At 36.8% G+C, this 16,741-nt stretch overlaps 1 protein-coding gene across 1 annotated transcript in view; it reads right to left on the bottom strand.

Annotated features, from left to right (window-relative positions):
* The window catches only part of Dcr-2 (Endoribonuclease Dcr-2), a 112,185-nt gene that overhangs the window by 88,017 nt on the left and 7,427 nt on the right, over nucleotides 1–16,741 (bottom strand). Inside the window, exons 4-7 of the mRNA XM_071598442.1 lie at nucleotides 15,331–15,508; nucleotides 12,519–12,644; nucleotides 8,097–8,272; nucleotides 3,114–3,242 (exon numbers count right to left, since the gene is read on the bottom strand). Coding sequence (XP_071454543.1) covers nucleotides 3,114–3,242; nucleotides 8,097–8,272; nucleotides 12,519–12,644; nucleotides 15,331–15,508 — 609 coding nt within the window. The remainder of the gene's footprint in view (nucleotides 1–3,113; nucleotides 3,243–8,096; nucleotides 8,273–12,518; nucleotides 12,645–15,330; nucleotides 15,509–16,741) is intronic.

Raw genomic sequence — 16,741 nt, 5'->3', positions numbered from 1 at the left:
ACCAAACGATCCTCCACACCCACCCGGGGAACACATGAGCGATCTTACACTGACCAAGCAGGGAATAGTACATCTGCTCCGTAGTATCAAAGCACACAAGGCACCTGGTCCGGAAGAAATACCTGCTAGAATATTAAAGGAATCAGCTGACGACATTGCCCCATTTTTACATATTGTTTTTCTAAAATCGATAGAAGAAGGCTCAGTGCCTCGCGACTGGAAGCTAGCCCATATAACTCCCATCTATAAAGGCGGCGATAGGGATAAACCAACCAATTACCGACCCATTTCTTTAACATCGATCTCTTGTAAAATATTGGAACACATTATTGTCACTAACATTATGAAATTTCTTGATAGTAGGAAAATACTAAACCACAACCAGCACGGATTTAGGAAAAGCAGATCTTGCGAAACACAACTTGGTCTCTTCATTCACGATATACTTAGATCGGGAGAAAACAACACCCAAGTCGATGCAGTATTCCTGGATTTCAAAAAAGCCTTCGACAAAGTCCCACACAATAAATTGTTACATAAACTTAAATACTATGGGATCAATGAGAAAATAATTAATTGGATTAGAGACTTCTTGTCAAACCGCAAACAAATAGTAGTCATAGATGGGTTGTGCTCAACGGAGAGAGATGTTACTTCGGGCGTCCCCCAGGGAAGTGTAATAGGGCCTCTTCTGTTCTTAATATACATAAATGACTTAAGCACACACGTTAGTAGCAATCTAAGGTTATTTGCTGACGACACGGTGATATACAGGGAAATAAGGAGCCAACTAGATCGCGAGCTACTCTCTAGAGACTTAGACAATATCTCGGAATGGTGCAATAAATGGGGATTAACACTTAATATAGATAAATGTGCAGTTTTGAAATTTTGGAATAAAGGAAGCGAGGAACAGGATATAAACTACAAAATAGAGGGTTCAGTATTGACTACGGCAAATCAAGTTAAATATTTGGGGGTTGTTCTAACACCACGCCTTTCATGGGGAGCACATATCAGGACAATATGCGGATCAGCTTTAAAGAAACTTGGCTTCATAAAACAGGTGGTGGGGAAATGTAATGAAAAAGTTAAAGAGAGGTGTTATTTTGCTCTAGTTAGACCTCATTTGGAATATGCCGCAAGTATTTGGGATCCGTGGGAGAAAATTTGGCAAAAAGAATTAGATAAAGTCCAGAGAAAATCCGCTAGATTCGTTAAAAATTGTTATGATAAAAACACAAGTGTGACAGGTCTCTTAGGGGATTTAGGCTGGGAACCACTTGAAGTGCGGAGAGAACAAGCGAGGCTTAGACTTTTAGAAAGGTTCAGAACAAACGAGTTTAAATATGACACTGAAGGAATTATAATGGCCCCACACTACTTAGGTAGATCAGATCACAAAGATAAACTAAGGGAGATAGATTCCAAGACTGATAGGTACAAATACTCATTCTTTCCCCGAACAATCAGTAATCATAATAGCAAGAAACCGAAGTCACTTTAGAAATATTAAAAACGTTGAACTTACAAGTCGGAACAAAATTAAACACTATAGAGATGTTAGGTATACTTTCAGGTGCATGTGTATGTTAGTTGGTAGTTTGAGTGTTTGCATGTGTGTGGGGTGTAAGTGTTCATGCATGAATGTATGCCATGTTTTTTTTTTCTATATATGATTTTGTGGTTATTGCATGCGGTTTTTTTTTCTTTTTCTTTTCTAAATTACGGGTGGTGTCCTAGCATCCCCCGCCACACGCCCTTGCGGCGGCTTGCGGGGTATTAAGTAGATGTAGATGTAGATAGTATGTCATGGTCACTGTCATTTTCGACTTTCCTGTAGATAATACAGTCGTCTGCAAAAAGTCTTATCTGAGAATTAATATTTACCGGGAGATCATTTAGATTTCAGATTAAAAACAAGAGTGGGCCAAGTATGCTTCCTTGTGGGACTCCCGATATCACCCTTGTTTTTTCAGAATACACTTCTCTTAATTTGACCCATTGTGTTCGACCTTCCATGAAATTTTTGACCCAAGAGATTATTCTTCCATCTGTGTGTAGTGGAAATTGGTCCATCTTAAGCATTAAGCGATCGTGGTCAACTTTGTCAAAGGCTTTTGACAGGTCGACTATTATAGCATCCAATTCTATTCCCGCATCCATAGAATTGGACATTTCTTGACAGAACCCTATTACTGAGTTTCACAAGAGGGCCCTTTTCTAAAATCATATTGGTGACTGTACAACAAATTCTCACACTCCCACAAATCCCAGAGATAATCAGCCATTATCTTTTCTAATAGCTTGCATACAACTGACGTCAAGCTTACTGGTCCATAATTATCAACTAGTGCCTTATCTCCTCCTTTGAAAATTGGCGTAACATACGCCTCCTTACAAGCATTTGGCAGGGCATTATTGTTTAAGGTAACATTGAATAAATGATTTATATAATTTGAAACTACACTACCACCCAATTTAAGCAAGTCAATTGAGATATCATCTGGCCCTTGTAATATTAAAAAAAATAGGAATGTTAACACAATGGGAATGGAACAACTAAGGGAACTTTATTTTTCCAATAATCAGATCCTACAACAATGTGAAATTATAAGTATAATAACTTTCCTATTAATAATAGCAACCCCAGGCTATATAGGTGTTTGCATCATCTTTTACTCTTAAAAAATAATGTTATTTGCTTCTTTAAAATGTAATACTCAGTACTTGAAAATTAGAAGCTATAAATCTGTATAATTTTTTTTATCTTGAATAGTGAATAAATATAAGAAGCAACGTATCTTTGGAAGCAATAACTTAGATCCATGGTAAGTTCATGATTTGAATTGTGAGATGGAGAAGATTGCTCATGGCATGTTTCTACTTTAAGTTTCACATAAAGTCTCTCTACTTTACATATGATACTGTCACTTGACAGTTAATGAAATTAAAGATTCAAATAGACAGAATCTTAGAAATGCAAAAAATTAACAGCTCCCATAAAACGGCTCTAGAGACTAAGAGAACCACATTAAAATTCATGATAACCAATAAATTGCCCCAATATTTGGATATTTTTACCACTAGTTAAAATTTAAAAAAATTCTTACTTTAAAGACGTTAATGCTGCTTTTAACTCTTCAATGACATCAGCTTTCAAACTAGGCACACAACTGGCTGCATTCTCAGGGTAGCCTTCATGAAACATGATGATATCTTCAATGGGATTAGTTGCAAACCTGTTAAATGGATAATAATACAGGGTGCGTTAAATAATACAATTGAATTTCCCATGCCGCTCCTATTGGTTGGAGTGGAATCAAACCACTTGGGAGTATGCTAAGCTTTGCCGCGAAACTGGTCTAAGTGCTCTACGAGCCATGTAAGCAGCAGGACGTCAGTTATTGTAAACCTCTGCGTGCTGATCAAGCCACGAAAAAATGGAATTGACAATCGAGCAAGTTTTTTGCTAAACTGAAAAAATCTCTTGAGGAGACTGACAAAATAATTCGTGAGGCTTACGGAGACTCTGATCTGTCCTCCTCACAAGTTTCAAGGTGGTAAAAGGCCTTTAAGAAGAGCTGGGAAGATGTTCCCGACAAAAAATGCTCTGGGTGGCTGTCAACCAGCAAAACTGAAAACAATGTCGCTCGTATTCAACCTTTGTTGGACTATGTCCATCGATTGAGTATAAGACAGTTGCCAATGATCTGAGCTTTTCATCTACTGCTTTGTTTTGCATTGTTACAGAAGATTTAGAGATGAGGAAAGTGTGCGACAAGTTCTTACCCAAGGTGCTGTCAGACGGCCAGAAGATCAACCGAGTGGAAATTTCAAGTGAACTTTTGCAACGTATTGAAAATGAACCTGATTATTTGAGCAACGTCATCACTGGTGATGAAACCTGGGATGTTCAATCGACCCAAAAATAAATGCCAAAGCTCTGAAAGGCACACCAACCAGTCCCTCAAGCCCAAAAAGGCAAGAATGAGCAAATCAAAAGTGAAAACAATGCTCACTGTCTTTTTTGACAATAAAGGATAGGTCAATAAAGGGTTTTCTCCTAAAGAACAGACAGTTAATGCTGCCTACTATGTGGATGGGCTGGAAAGACTCTGAAAAAGGGTCATCGGAACGAGAAAAGTCATCTCTGCTACCTGGTACCTCTATCACGACAATGCGCCTTGCCACAGCACGCTATGAGTCAGCGAGTTCCTGGCCAAACACCAGGTGCCAACACTGCCCCACACCCTCTATAGCCCTGACGTCCCCCGGCAGACTTTTTTGTTCCCTCGGATTAAAGCAGCCCTGGAAGGAACCCGTTTTTTGTCCATAGAATTGATCTAATCAGCCGTGACGAAGACCTTGCTAGAGGTTCCCGAAGATGCCTTCCAGGGTGCATACCAGTCATGGCAGAGTCGCTGAAAAAAATGTGTAGAGGCTGATGGACATTACTTTGAAGAATATTTAGGGTTTGTGAAAATCTGTTCAATAAATTACTTCAAAAAAATAATTGCATTACTTTGAGAATGCACCCTGTTTAATAATATAAGGAATATATCACAAAGCATATACCATAGAAATCTGAATCACACAACTGCCAGCAGCTCAGAAATCAGCATTAGTTTACCTTATTAACGTTTTTCAATTAAGCACAATGCAGATTATTTTTTGCCATAATATTTAAGCGATAATTTATACATACAAATGCATTGCACAGAGAATAATCCAATCTTTTGAACAAAAATGCATTTGAATGAATATTTCCAAGGTCTTATGGAATGGTTTACATAAAGAAGGTCATTATTTGCATCAACTTAAATTTGCAGACGGAACTTAGATCCACCACTACAATCAAGAGAAGAAAGAACAGTCAAACCAGTGTACAGCAAAGGATAAATCTGCTCAAAATAGGGTAACGACGGTTCCATTAGCCAGGAAGGTAATGGGACTGTTTTTTGGGAGTCACAATTGTGCTCCTTGATGATCTTCAGAAAGTTAAAACAATAATAGGAGAATATTACACATCATTACTTGACAAGCAGGAAGCAGAAAATGCAAAAAAACTACCAGATTTAAAAATGAAGAAAATACTTTTCCATCAGAGAAATGCACCTGCTCACACTTCGGTGGTTGGCATGGCTAAAATTCACAACTTTCACTTTGAACTGGTTGAGCACTCTCCATATTTACCGGATCTGACCCCCAGTGACTCTTTTCTGTATACTACCCTTAAGGTTTGCTTGGAGGACATCGATTTTCATTGAGGTTATCGTATACTTGTACATGCCTGTTTTGCAGAGAAAAATGCCAACTACTATTTGGAAGGGTTAAAAATATCACAGCATCATAGGAAAACGTGCATGGACTTAAAGGAGACAATGTTGAAATATAAACAATGATGATAAAATTAAAAAAAAAATGAAAATAAATTTGAAGAAAAAATGTCTTTCTTATTTATTAGGTTAGAAACTTTTCAGAACTTCTAGCAGCAGGCTAGAAGATAAGCCTCAGAAGGGAAGAGGCCATATTGAGTGTATAGGACTGCCCTTGATTGTCCCCATAAAGGGCAGTCCTATACACTCACCAGTAAACAAACTTGGTGAGGCCTGGGGCACCTGGTCCCTAGATTGAGGGTCACTCGCTGATAATTTCACCACATGCCAAAGAGCCCTATGCATGCTGATCAGCAAATCAATGACCCCAAAGCAGTTATAATTATATGCCATAAACTGTTACAGGAAACTTGTTGGTCTCAGATTAATTCTTTAAGAGTTAACTTTTAAAGTGCATGTTTGTTTTATGGAATAGGGTTCATTATGACTGGAAAATCAAAGAGCATTTGTCCAAAGCACCTGCAAAATTGCATGCCCACAGACGACACCACTACGAAGAAACTGCCATGGTAAATTTAAAGTCCTATAACACAAATTAAATCCAGTTACAGCTGTAGAGATAAATTGGTCCAGCAAAGCAATGCATAGCACTAGTATGTATATATTTTTTCATGAGGAATAGCTTACAACTAACATCGGGTTTAATCTCCACATTACATATAGGTGCACAAAAGATGTACTATGAGATTCATTGAAATATTATTGAGAAGAAAATATTGTTGAGGAGAGATAAAGGAACAACAACAGTTTGCAAAATTTCCAGGGAGAGCAAGTGGATTTAGATCAAAATTTCATATCCACAAAGAGTAATTTTAAATACTAGAGGATGAAGAAGTAGTAGTATTTAGGGGAGGCGACCAAGAGCTAAGATCATTTGCACCATGAGGGATGGACAGGAAAGGATGAAGGGTGGATTAACGAAAGGCACCAAGGGGTCCGCAGCTTAGCGCCCCATCTGACGGACAGTGCACTCACTTTGGCCCTCAGGGCGGGAAGCCAGTATGATAGGCACCACATCATCTTGATCCCCCAGGAAGAAGAATAAGAAAATGTAAAATAGAATTACTAACTACAATGAAAAGGAAAACAAGAAGGCATTATGGTAAAATCCTGAGTAAGGACGAGGTGATGGATACACTAAAAGGAATAATAAAAACTACAAATGAAACAATAGGAATGGCATACTGGACATGGATAACTACATTTACAGAAGATATAAACAGAAAAAAAAGGATGCATAAAGAAATAGAAGAATATGAACACAAAATTAGGAAGAAAATACAAATGCTCTCTGTGGATCAAAAACGCATTCAGAAAATGCTATCCAAACAGTTCTAGGTGTGCTTTATGAAAAACAAGAGTGATTTCTGGATCAATGTGCGACAATGGATGACAAATGGAATCGAAACAACAATCCAAGTGGTGGATATAGGATGGTTCTTCTACTCTAAAGAAGGCAAAGATGGTGCCATTGGCAGGTTGGCAATAGCATTAGTTTTTTGGGACACAATGAATTCTGTGGATTGATTATCTTGAAAAAGGTAAAACAATAACTAATGACACTGGATACAAAAATTCATGAAAGCTGACCCAGCTTGCAGAGGGAAAAAAACCATTTTCCATCAGGACAATGCACTTACCTAAAAGAGTGTCTTGGCGATGGGAAAATTAAAAGATTTGCACTATGAAGTATTGGAACATCTAACTTGTCCCCTGAATTTGGCTTCCTCAGACTTCCACCTCTTACGAAAACACAAAAGTTTCCCTGCTGGTCAAAGTTGACATCCAATCAAGAAGCGATCGCGGCTGCAGACAAGTACTTTGCAGAATTACCAAAGAACACTACAGAGACACAATTATGGCACTGGCACATGCTGGATAAATTTTTTTAACATGAAGGGTAATTATGTTTAAAAATAAAATTTTTTGAAAACATAAATTGTCATTTTTACATCAGGCCAGGAAATTTTCAGATAAACCACGTACATTCTGAGGAAATGGAAAATGTTTTGTGGGTAGGTGCATTCTTGATAAATACATCCACGATAGTTTAATAATAATGTTTGACGAGTATGCAATGACCTAATTCAAGCAGTTTTAAAGAATTGGGAAAAAATAAGGTCTCTTGACCTTATTTTTTCTTAATGATGGTACACCCATGTGCGAATAGCCTTAAGGGGCAATAACTAGAGGATGACCCCCAAAAGACCTGTTGCCCTTGTGGAAGATAACTCCACTGCAAAACAAACCACCTGTTTTCTCAACCTCTTTTCCTCTTCTACCACTTCCATTATGGTATCAGTTTCCCTCAATGCAAGTAAATTGCAGTTAAATTATCAGTTACATGTATTTCACATCTTAATTGGTTTTCTATTGTACTTTTGTACAGGTTTTATAGGTTCATTAACGCTTTTCATCCTAATATAGTGCTATCTATGCATTAAGGTATAAGTAAGCATTCACTATGAGAACTGGAATGATCAATCTTATTTAGGTTACTTTTTACTTGGAAGTTTGATTTTAAACACAACTAGCTCCCTGGAATGGATCAAGCTAGTATTCCAAGGTATCACTGTACGGGCATTAATAAAACAAACGTCTTGGGACCAGGAAATAATAAACAAAATACAAAATTTTTATTTTTCCCATTCTATCATTTTCTTGGCAATATTTGAACTTAAATGAGAAATAACTCACCTTTTTACCAGATTAATGTCATCTACAGTGGCCACCTTACTTTGAAATGTTATTTCAAGCGTTTCAATCTCTTTTCTCACATTGCGCGCTTTGCAGTTGCTATTAAGAAGGGTTGCAGAAAGTCCCAGAACTCGAGGCTGCTGTTCCTTCGGGCATTTTTCAAATTTTTGCATGACCTAAAGAGATATTAGATGATATAGATTGTGCTTCCAAATATGTTTTTAGTAAAACTCACCCTCTCACTAAAAATCTGTTTAAAAAAAAGACCCCATTAGACTTGTTCATCCCTATTTAATATCTTATTTTATTATTTTACTATACATAATATACACTTGCAACAATATTACCCTTGAATTGTTATAATATTTCTTGCTACATACTACCTTGATCAAAAATTTCCCGGAATTTATTCAGAAAATTAAAAATACAAGTTTATTCATCTAAATCTATATTGTCCCCTTCAAAGTAATCCCCATCGACTGCAACACACTTATGCCATCGCTTGATCCAATCCTCGAAACATTTTTTATATTCGGTTTTCGGTATGTCCATCAGTGCTTCCTGCGATTTTTCCATTACTTCCTCTCGGCTGCTAAAACGCGTTCCCCGTAATGGTTTTTTAACTCGATTGAACAGAAAGAAGTCACAGGGAGCCAAATCAGGTGAATTCGGTGGCTGTTGGATGGTATTTGTTGCATTTTTCGTCAAAAAATACGAATAATGATAGCACTGTGCGACGGTGCGTTATCATGGTGCAAAATCCACGAGTTTTCTGCCCACATTTCTGGTCTCTTTCGGCGAATTGCTTCACGCAAACGTCTCATAACGCCCAAATAATACTCTTTGTTTACTGTCTGGCCTTCTGGCAAAAATTCATGATGCACTACACCGTTGTAATCCATGAAAACCGTCAGCATTGCCTTCTTTTTTGACTGAAAACGACGTGGTTTTTTTGGTCTCGGCTCATTTGGTGAACGCCATTCACTTGCCTGATGTCTGGATTGCGTGTCGTACTCATAAACCCACGTCTCGTCTCCAGTAATGATCCTTTTGATGAATTTGGGATCGGATTCAGCGTCGCAAATCATGTCTTTTGCGACGTCAACACGGTCTCTTTTTTGCATGAAATTGAGGTCTTTTGGCACCAACTTTGCTGCTACACGACGGAAACCCAAATCATTAACCACAATGTCTTGGGCGGATCCATAGGCAATGTTCAAGTCCTCCGCTATTTCTCTGATGGTTAATTTGCGGTTATTGACCAACATTTCTTTTACTTTATCAATTTTTTCACCGACTTTCGATGTCGATGGTCTGCCACTGCGTTCATCATCTTCGATTGACTCACGACCACTTCTGAACTGCTCGTGCCAGTGGTAAACGACCGTTTTTTTTAGAGAATCGTTGCCGAAACACTTTTCCAACATTTCCAACGTCCGTGCGCCACTAAATCCGTTTTTTACGCAAAATTTAATACAAGTTCGTTGTTGCAAATTTAAATCCATTTCTGAAATTGTACAAAATCGCCAACACACACAGAGATAGATGTACTCTTGGCTACGTAACTTTTGCAAATGTCAAGTTATGACACTAAGATTTAAAGGGAATATCAACAACAGATGTACCAATTTAACAAAAAAAACAGAACTCAAATCGGAACGATGGGAGCGCCACACGGTGGTTATTCCGGGAACTTTTTGATCAAGGTAGTATATGTTTCATCAAAGGTAGGTATTTGACAGACTGAAAACTTGATATAAGAGATATTCTTTTATGCTACCAGAGAATAATTTGAGGAAAAGGAATAAGCATGATTGCACACTGAATGCATCCCATCCCAAGATTCTCCAACCTTAATCTCTTTAAAGAAAATCCTCATCAATATTTAAATTATTTGGGTGGACATCTTTAAGTCATGGAAAGAAATGTAAAGTAGGATTTCTCTGGCAAAAACGATTTCTTTTGCCTGGGAATGGATTACATAAATACGGTAGAAAATTTCATTTCTAATCATAAAAAACTAGCCAGATCTCCATGGCTGACTGAAGGAAAAATGATTGTCATTCTGAAAATGGATGCTTTTTAAAAAACAACCGCCTCATAATAACCTGCCTCAACAATGCATATAAATAAATAATCTTGAATGAGCTTATACCCCAACACCTTCAATTGGTGTGGGAGGAGATTTACAAGCAAAGGGGTTCAAATCAGGCATTGGCAACTTCAGCTTATATTTATGAGTCAATAGTTTACTTAATTGATGATAGAGCATTGCTGACTCACATAGTTATTTTTACATCTGTATAGGAAACACTAGTGCTGAATGCTGTAATCCAGGTGCTTATCTCATAAGTCATGAAATTCAAATCAATACTCTTTGCAAACTTGTTTTATTCTTTCCTTGATTTCACCCTTTATTGAAGATCTTTTGATAGCTAGAAATTTTAATCTACTTCTCTTTTCCAGTAATAGCATAGGTCAAACAATTAACAAATCAAATTCTCCTGCAACCATGACAATGTAATATTTTAAATTAACAAGCATTAATATACAATGTTTCTCGGTAGCAAGAAATGGAAATTCTTGTCGTAGTAGTTTTAGGGGAGATGACCAACAGCTGAGGTCATTTGCTCCATTAGGAATGGACAGGAAAGGTTTAAGGGTGTAGAGAAACCTGGCATTAGCCTACTCTTAGCAAAAGGTGCCATGGGGTATGCAGCTTAACGTCCGATCCAATGGACGGCGTACTCACTCAAAGTGCCCTCCATAAAGCACCTAAAATAGGGATCAGGATAGCACTGAAAAATATCTGCCACCCCTGGGATTCGAACCCAGGACATCTGGGTGAGGAGCAAGTATATTTGCCATCCCCTATATTCGCACCATCCAGATCCCTTAATATGTACGGTGTATGTGATCCAAGGTTCATTGACTAGACTCCGGTATTACATCGGTTCAGCATTTGCGAGTTGAAACATATTAGGTTTGCCTATGCTTGATTAGGATAAAAACTTTCCAAAAAGGTGTCCTCAATAATGGGAAACAAGTAGAGTCATATGAGGCTAGGACTAGAGAAAATAACAGGATAAGGAACACACTTAAAGGGTGTCCAATACTTCCCATACTTTTCAAAGTACATGAGGAGGAAATGATAAAAGCGGCATGGGAAAATAAGAATGAATTTCTGTGGGGAATCCATGAAATCAGTTACGTCTGCAGATGATCAACCTTTAGTTAACACCCCTCTTCCCCCTCCCCATCAACGCCAATCACAACTCCATTTTCTTTCGCCTCCTCCTCGTCCCCCTCTCTCCCTCATGATTGGTATATAAGTGAACTGCGACTGATTTATTTTGTACCTGATGATGAAGCTTGACCGTTGAAACCGGTTGTACGCTAATAAAGGACAGTGGAAAGTTACTTTGTATTCTTAATTTCATTAAAATGAATTTCCACAAGGTTGACCCAGGAACAATTGAACCTTTAGTTAGTTAGTCAATGAAGTACAATCATTGCTAATCGCAGAAAACCAGTGTAATAGGTACGGGGAGAGAATAAAAGTAAACAAAGAAAAGGTTTGGGAGTTTTCAAGAAAGAGGCAACCTAAAATAGGACAGCAAAAATTAGAGCAAGTTGTCCAGTTTACCTGTATTAGAAGTGTGTTGGACCAAGATGGTCATAGTAGTAGGAATATTAGGAGAACCGTATTAGGCAAAGAAGCCCTTCACAAGAATGAGGGACTTCCTGACAGGGACATTGTAGAAATATGGTTGATGAGGCAAAAAGATCAGCAAAGATTGGAGGTTTTTATGATGTGGGTATGAAGAAGGATGGAAAAAGTAAAATTGATGGATCCAAAGGTAGCAAGAACGATGGATGCAGGGCATATTGATTATTGAAGGGATGTTGAAGACTTTGATACAAGGGAAGATGCTAGGAAAGTGTCTGGCTATGAAAGGAAATATTTTGTCCAAAACTCAGGGAAAGATAAGTAAGAAAAAACAAAACTACTTCATTAAACGCTTCCTGATTATGATTATCAAAGATAACTTAAGATGTAGGTGAAGTTAAAACAGTAAGAAAAAATTGAATGGAAAAATTTTACATAAAAAAGATAAAACTAGAACTTACATACATGTCAATATATTCAATGTAATATATCTTTTGGATTAAAGGGAATAGGTTAATAATCACACCATCAGTATTCACCTCAAATCAATAATTTCCAAAACATCAACAAATGGTGAAAAATATTTCTCCAGATAACTATCAGTGATTCTATGGAAATTCTGAAATATATCTTTAAGTTTCTTCTAGATCAAGGATATCAATACTCATCTCTGGGAAACCATAGAAAGACACACATCTCACATCTATCCTTCTGTTATCATTTACCAAGTCAATCGTAATCAGAAAACTTACCCTTCGCATACAATGATCCGCCACAGCATGGTGACATTCATCAAAAATAATCAAATTGATATTTTCCAGCGATATAAAACCATGGCACAGCATATCCAATAGTATCTGGCATGTTAGGACAATAACCTGCAAAGGAAATTGACTTGAAACTTAACTATTTACAATGAGAGTCTTGATTTTATATAATTATATACTTTGAACCTAAAAACAGCTTAAATTAATTAAAATGACACAACCATTGAACTGAAAAGTAAAATTAAGACTTTCTTGCCATTTACAGCATTTATGAAACTTTCATTCATGTGTAAAAATATATAAGCACATTATGCATACATAAATACATATTAAATCCTGTGACACATGTACACATTATTTCTTTTTTCACTTATTCGTCTTTTCTGCTATATACTGATAATATGAATGTTTAAATTTCTAAGTCAATTTAATACACACTTCCAGGCTATTAAGATTTTTTTTCAACCAATGAACTGAAATCACATGAATAACTTCCAATTACAAAAATTTTTTTATAATATGCATCACCCATTTTGTCCGTCACATAATGACAAGATGGGAGCTGATGATGTCACAGGGTGACAAAATCCAGATTAAACATCTTCTATGAAATAAATGAAAAACTCCGATAGCCGTAAACAGCTTACATTTCTAAACATTTACAGCTATTGGAGTTTTTCCTTTATTTCATGCTATTAGCCGTAAGAGCTCAATTCTATCAATATAAACATCTTCTAGTCTGATATTATACCTTTGGTCTCAAAAACTAATGTTCCCCAGTTCCCTGTCCTTCAAAATCATCTCATACCCTAATACTCCCATTCTTCTAAGATCTCTCAACAAGTCATCCATCTATTCCTGCTTGGTCTAATCCCTTTTTCCAGTTTAATACACCTGTGCATTCAGGATTTTCTCTGGAATTTCACTATTCATTCACTTTTCAATTTTCCCTAGCCATTGTATTTGTAGAAGTTTATAATTTGCTTTATGATTTCACCCATTTCCTAATTGTATCCGATTCTCCAGGTATCATTATTCACTTGGGCCATAAAAATATCACATGATTTTTCTTTCATAGATGACTCATTCACTAAGTCCTTTGGAAAAAATAGAACAAAAATTATTTGGAGTAGATGCTTTTATTTTTCAAAAAAATCTCCTTCAAGCTTGGTACACATTTTCCAGTGTTTCTCTAACTTTCGGTTTCGGAAAGTCCTCAAAATAGGCATTTTTGACAGCAATGACCTTGTTAGACATTCATTGTTTTCCCAAGCCATCTTTTTTCAAGTTTGGAAGTAAACTAAAGTCTCTGGGGGCCAAATGTGGTGAATACACTGGATGCTGTAATAATTTGAACTTAAATTTCATACATATCTCCATTGAAACTGATGAGGTATGCACCTCTGCTTTGTCTTGATGGAAGATTTTTTTTTCTTTGCAAAATAAGGACTTTTTCTTGATTTCTAAGCTTAACCGGTGCAACAACAACTCACAATACTTCCCATTTATTATTTGCCCTTTTTGTAAGTAATCAATCTAGATGATTCTGCATGCATACCAAAATACTGTGGCCATCATCTTGTCGGTCGACTATCTTTGATCTATTCACTATCTTTGGAGCCAGTTTTCCTTTAGAAACCCACAGTACCAATGCAGAAACTTGTTTTGCGGGTTGCAATAAAAATGTACCAAAATTTCCTTTGAATCAACATGATTAATTTCATTCTCTACTGAGATCAAACATAGCACTCATCTTGCAGCGATTTTTTTCACACCCAATTTTTCATGAAAATATTGAAAACACACTACCCTTCTTTATCATTGATGCTACTTAGATACCTGAACTTTTACCTGCTTCATAGATTGTTCCCTTTACACAGAGGGTATGTTATTTTCTTCCTGTTTCTGATGGTGAGATTAAAATATATTTAGTTTTACTTATATCATAGGTTGTACATATTAAATAAATAAGTATTATGGGTGCATTCTCAATGCCTGGAGGGTTACAAAAGTGGTATTCATACCAAAACTCAAGAAGTCACACTATATGATGAGGGTAAACATGCCAGAGGGATGGGATGTTCACTTTATCAAGTCACACTATACCTGAGTTTACTCCGGAAGAAGAATTAAGCCTTTTCCTCAGGTCTTTTCTGTTAATGACTTCCAAAAGTGAGTGAATAAATATGTAAGGGATTAACCTATGAAAGAACATCTTTTACATCTAAATCAGCATGATTTCCAGAAAGGAAGGTTGGTGGAAACGTACCACCACCACCTGGTCAGCAAAGTAGAAGCTGGACCAAGAACCGTACAGACTTGGGTCATTTCTTGATATTAAAGGGGTCTTTAAAAATATGACCTTTGACTGAATATGCTTAGCAGCATTAAGGCACGGCATCCATGGGCATGTTGCAAAATAAGTAAGATACATGTTAAGACAACCTTAGGGAAGATACAATGATGATTGCTGTGACTTGAGGCTGTTTTCGTGATGGCTTGACCATCGAAAAATCAACCATATTTGCGAGTATCCTTTCTTTGTGCTTTTGTTTAGCCATGTTTTAACCAAATTGTAGTTTAAAAATTATTGTTAGATGTCTATGCCAAATGAAATATAGTAGCAACAGCATGGCTGACCTATCATCAAAGCTACCATTTCAATAGGTCAGTACATGAAACATTTATAATAGAAATTACCACTTTTAATAATAATTCATGCAACTCACAAATAAAAACATTGTATTAAGTCAAAATCTTTGAAAAAAATTACCAATATAATTTGTTACTATCATACCTGGTTTTTATTTAACTCTTCTTCCCATCGGTTAGCATTCCAATTGTCAACATTCAGATCACCACTATATTTCCCCACACTGAGATGTGTATGCCTTGCAATGTAATCACCCTGTTGTGTCACCAAAGCAACTGTGTTCACAGCAAAAAATGTTCTCTTTCCCCCTTCTTTGTACGGTCTGTTTAGCAGTAGAAAAAAATAAAATGAGAAAAAATTTTTTTAAGTGTTATGAGAGATTAAATAACACAGCTATATAAACAGAAATAAAGCACTTCCTTAAAGTAGGGCCACAGTAAAAATGTATTTCAAAATCACAACTACCAAAAATATGAATAATCCCATTCAGTGCTTGCAGTGACAGGGCATATCTGTTCACCTAATATACATAAACATGAAGAAAAACTTTCTATTATGAAGGTAATCCCAGAAGTATCCGACCCAACAAAGAAAACAAAACATGTTGGGAAGAAAATGTATTCATTTATCAACATAATCTCCATTCAGCTCTATTCACTTTTCCCAGCAATGTTCAATAAGTTCTATACCCTTTTTATAATAAGAACTGTCCTGCTCCTCAAAATAGCCATTAACTGCCAACATCACTTATTCACGGTTGGAAAATCTTTGACCACCGAGCCATTTTTTCAAGTTTGCGAACAGAAAATAATCCGAGAGAGCTAAATCTGGCGTATAGGGTGCATGAGGTACCAATTCAAACTTTACTTCATGAATTTTGGCCATTGAAAAAAACAGATTTGTTAGCTGGTGCATTGTCTTGATGAAACAACACTTTCTTGTTTGTCAAATGCAGCTGCTTTTGCTTGATTGCTTGGCTCAAACGTTGCAATAAGTTTGCATAATTCTCACCATTGATAGTTTTTCCTAGCTCAAGATAGTCAATGAAAATTATCCCACGTGCATCCCAAAAAAACCAACACCATGACCTTGCCTGCAGATGAAACAGTCTTCGCCTTCTTAGGAGACGTTTCTCCCTTTAGAATCCATTGTTTTAGCTGTTGTTTTGTCTTGGGTGTGAAGTAATGGACCCATGTTTCATCCATGGCTATGAAATGGAGCAAAAATTATGTTTTGTTGCTGTGAAACTTGGCTTAACATTCAATTGAAACGCCTTTACAATACTGGTTTTGCTGGAGTTTGAGCAAACACAGCACCCATCTTGCACAAAGCTTCCTCATGTCCAAATTTTCAGTTATTATGCGATGTACCGCACTTATTGAAATGCCTACTATGTCTGCTAGCTTGTACACTTTCAGTTGACGATCGTCCAGTATCACTTTGTGGATTTTCTTCACTGTTTCTGGAGTTGTCACCTCATTTGGTCGACCAATGCGATGCTCGTCTTGATAACTTGTACGGCCTCGTTTTAAATCTGCTACCCAATATTTTACTG

The sequence above is a fragment of the Hetaerina americana genome, unplaced genomic scaffold (assembly GCF_022747635.1).
Source record: "Hetaerina americana unplaced genomic scaffold, ioHetAmer1.1.p SCAF_10, whole genome shotgun sequence".
In the NCBI taxonomy this organism is placed as follows: Eukaryota; Metazoa; Arthropoda; class Insecta; order Odonata; family Calopterygidae; genus Hetaerina; species Hetaerina americana.
Note: the sequence above shows the minus strand (reverse complement) of the source record. Positions and strands in the feature narration are given on the sequence as shown.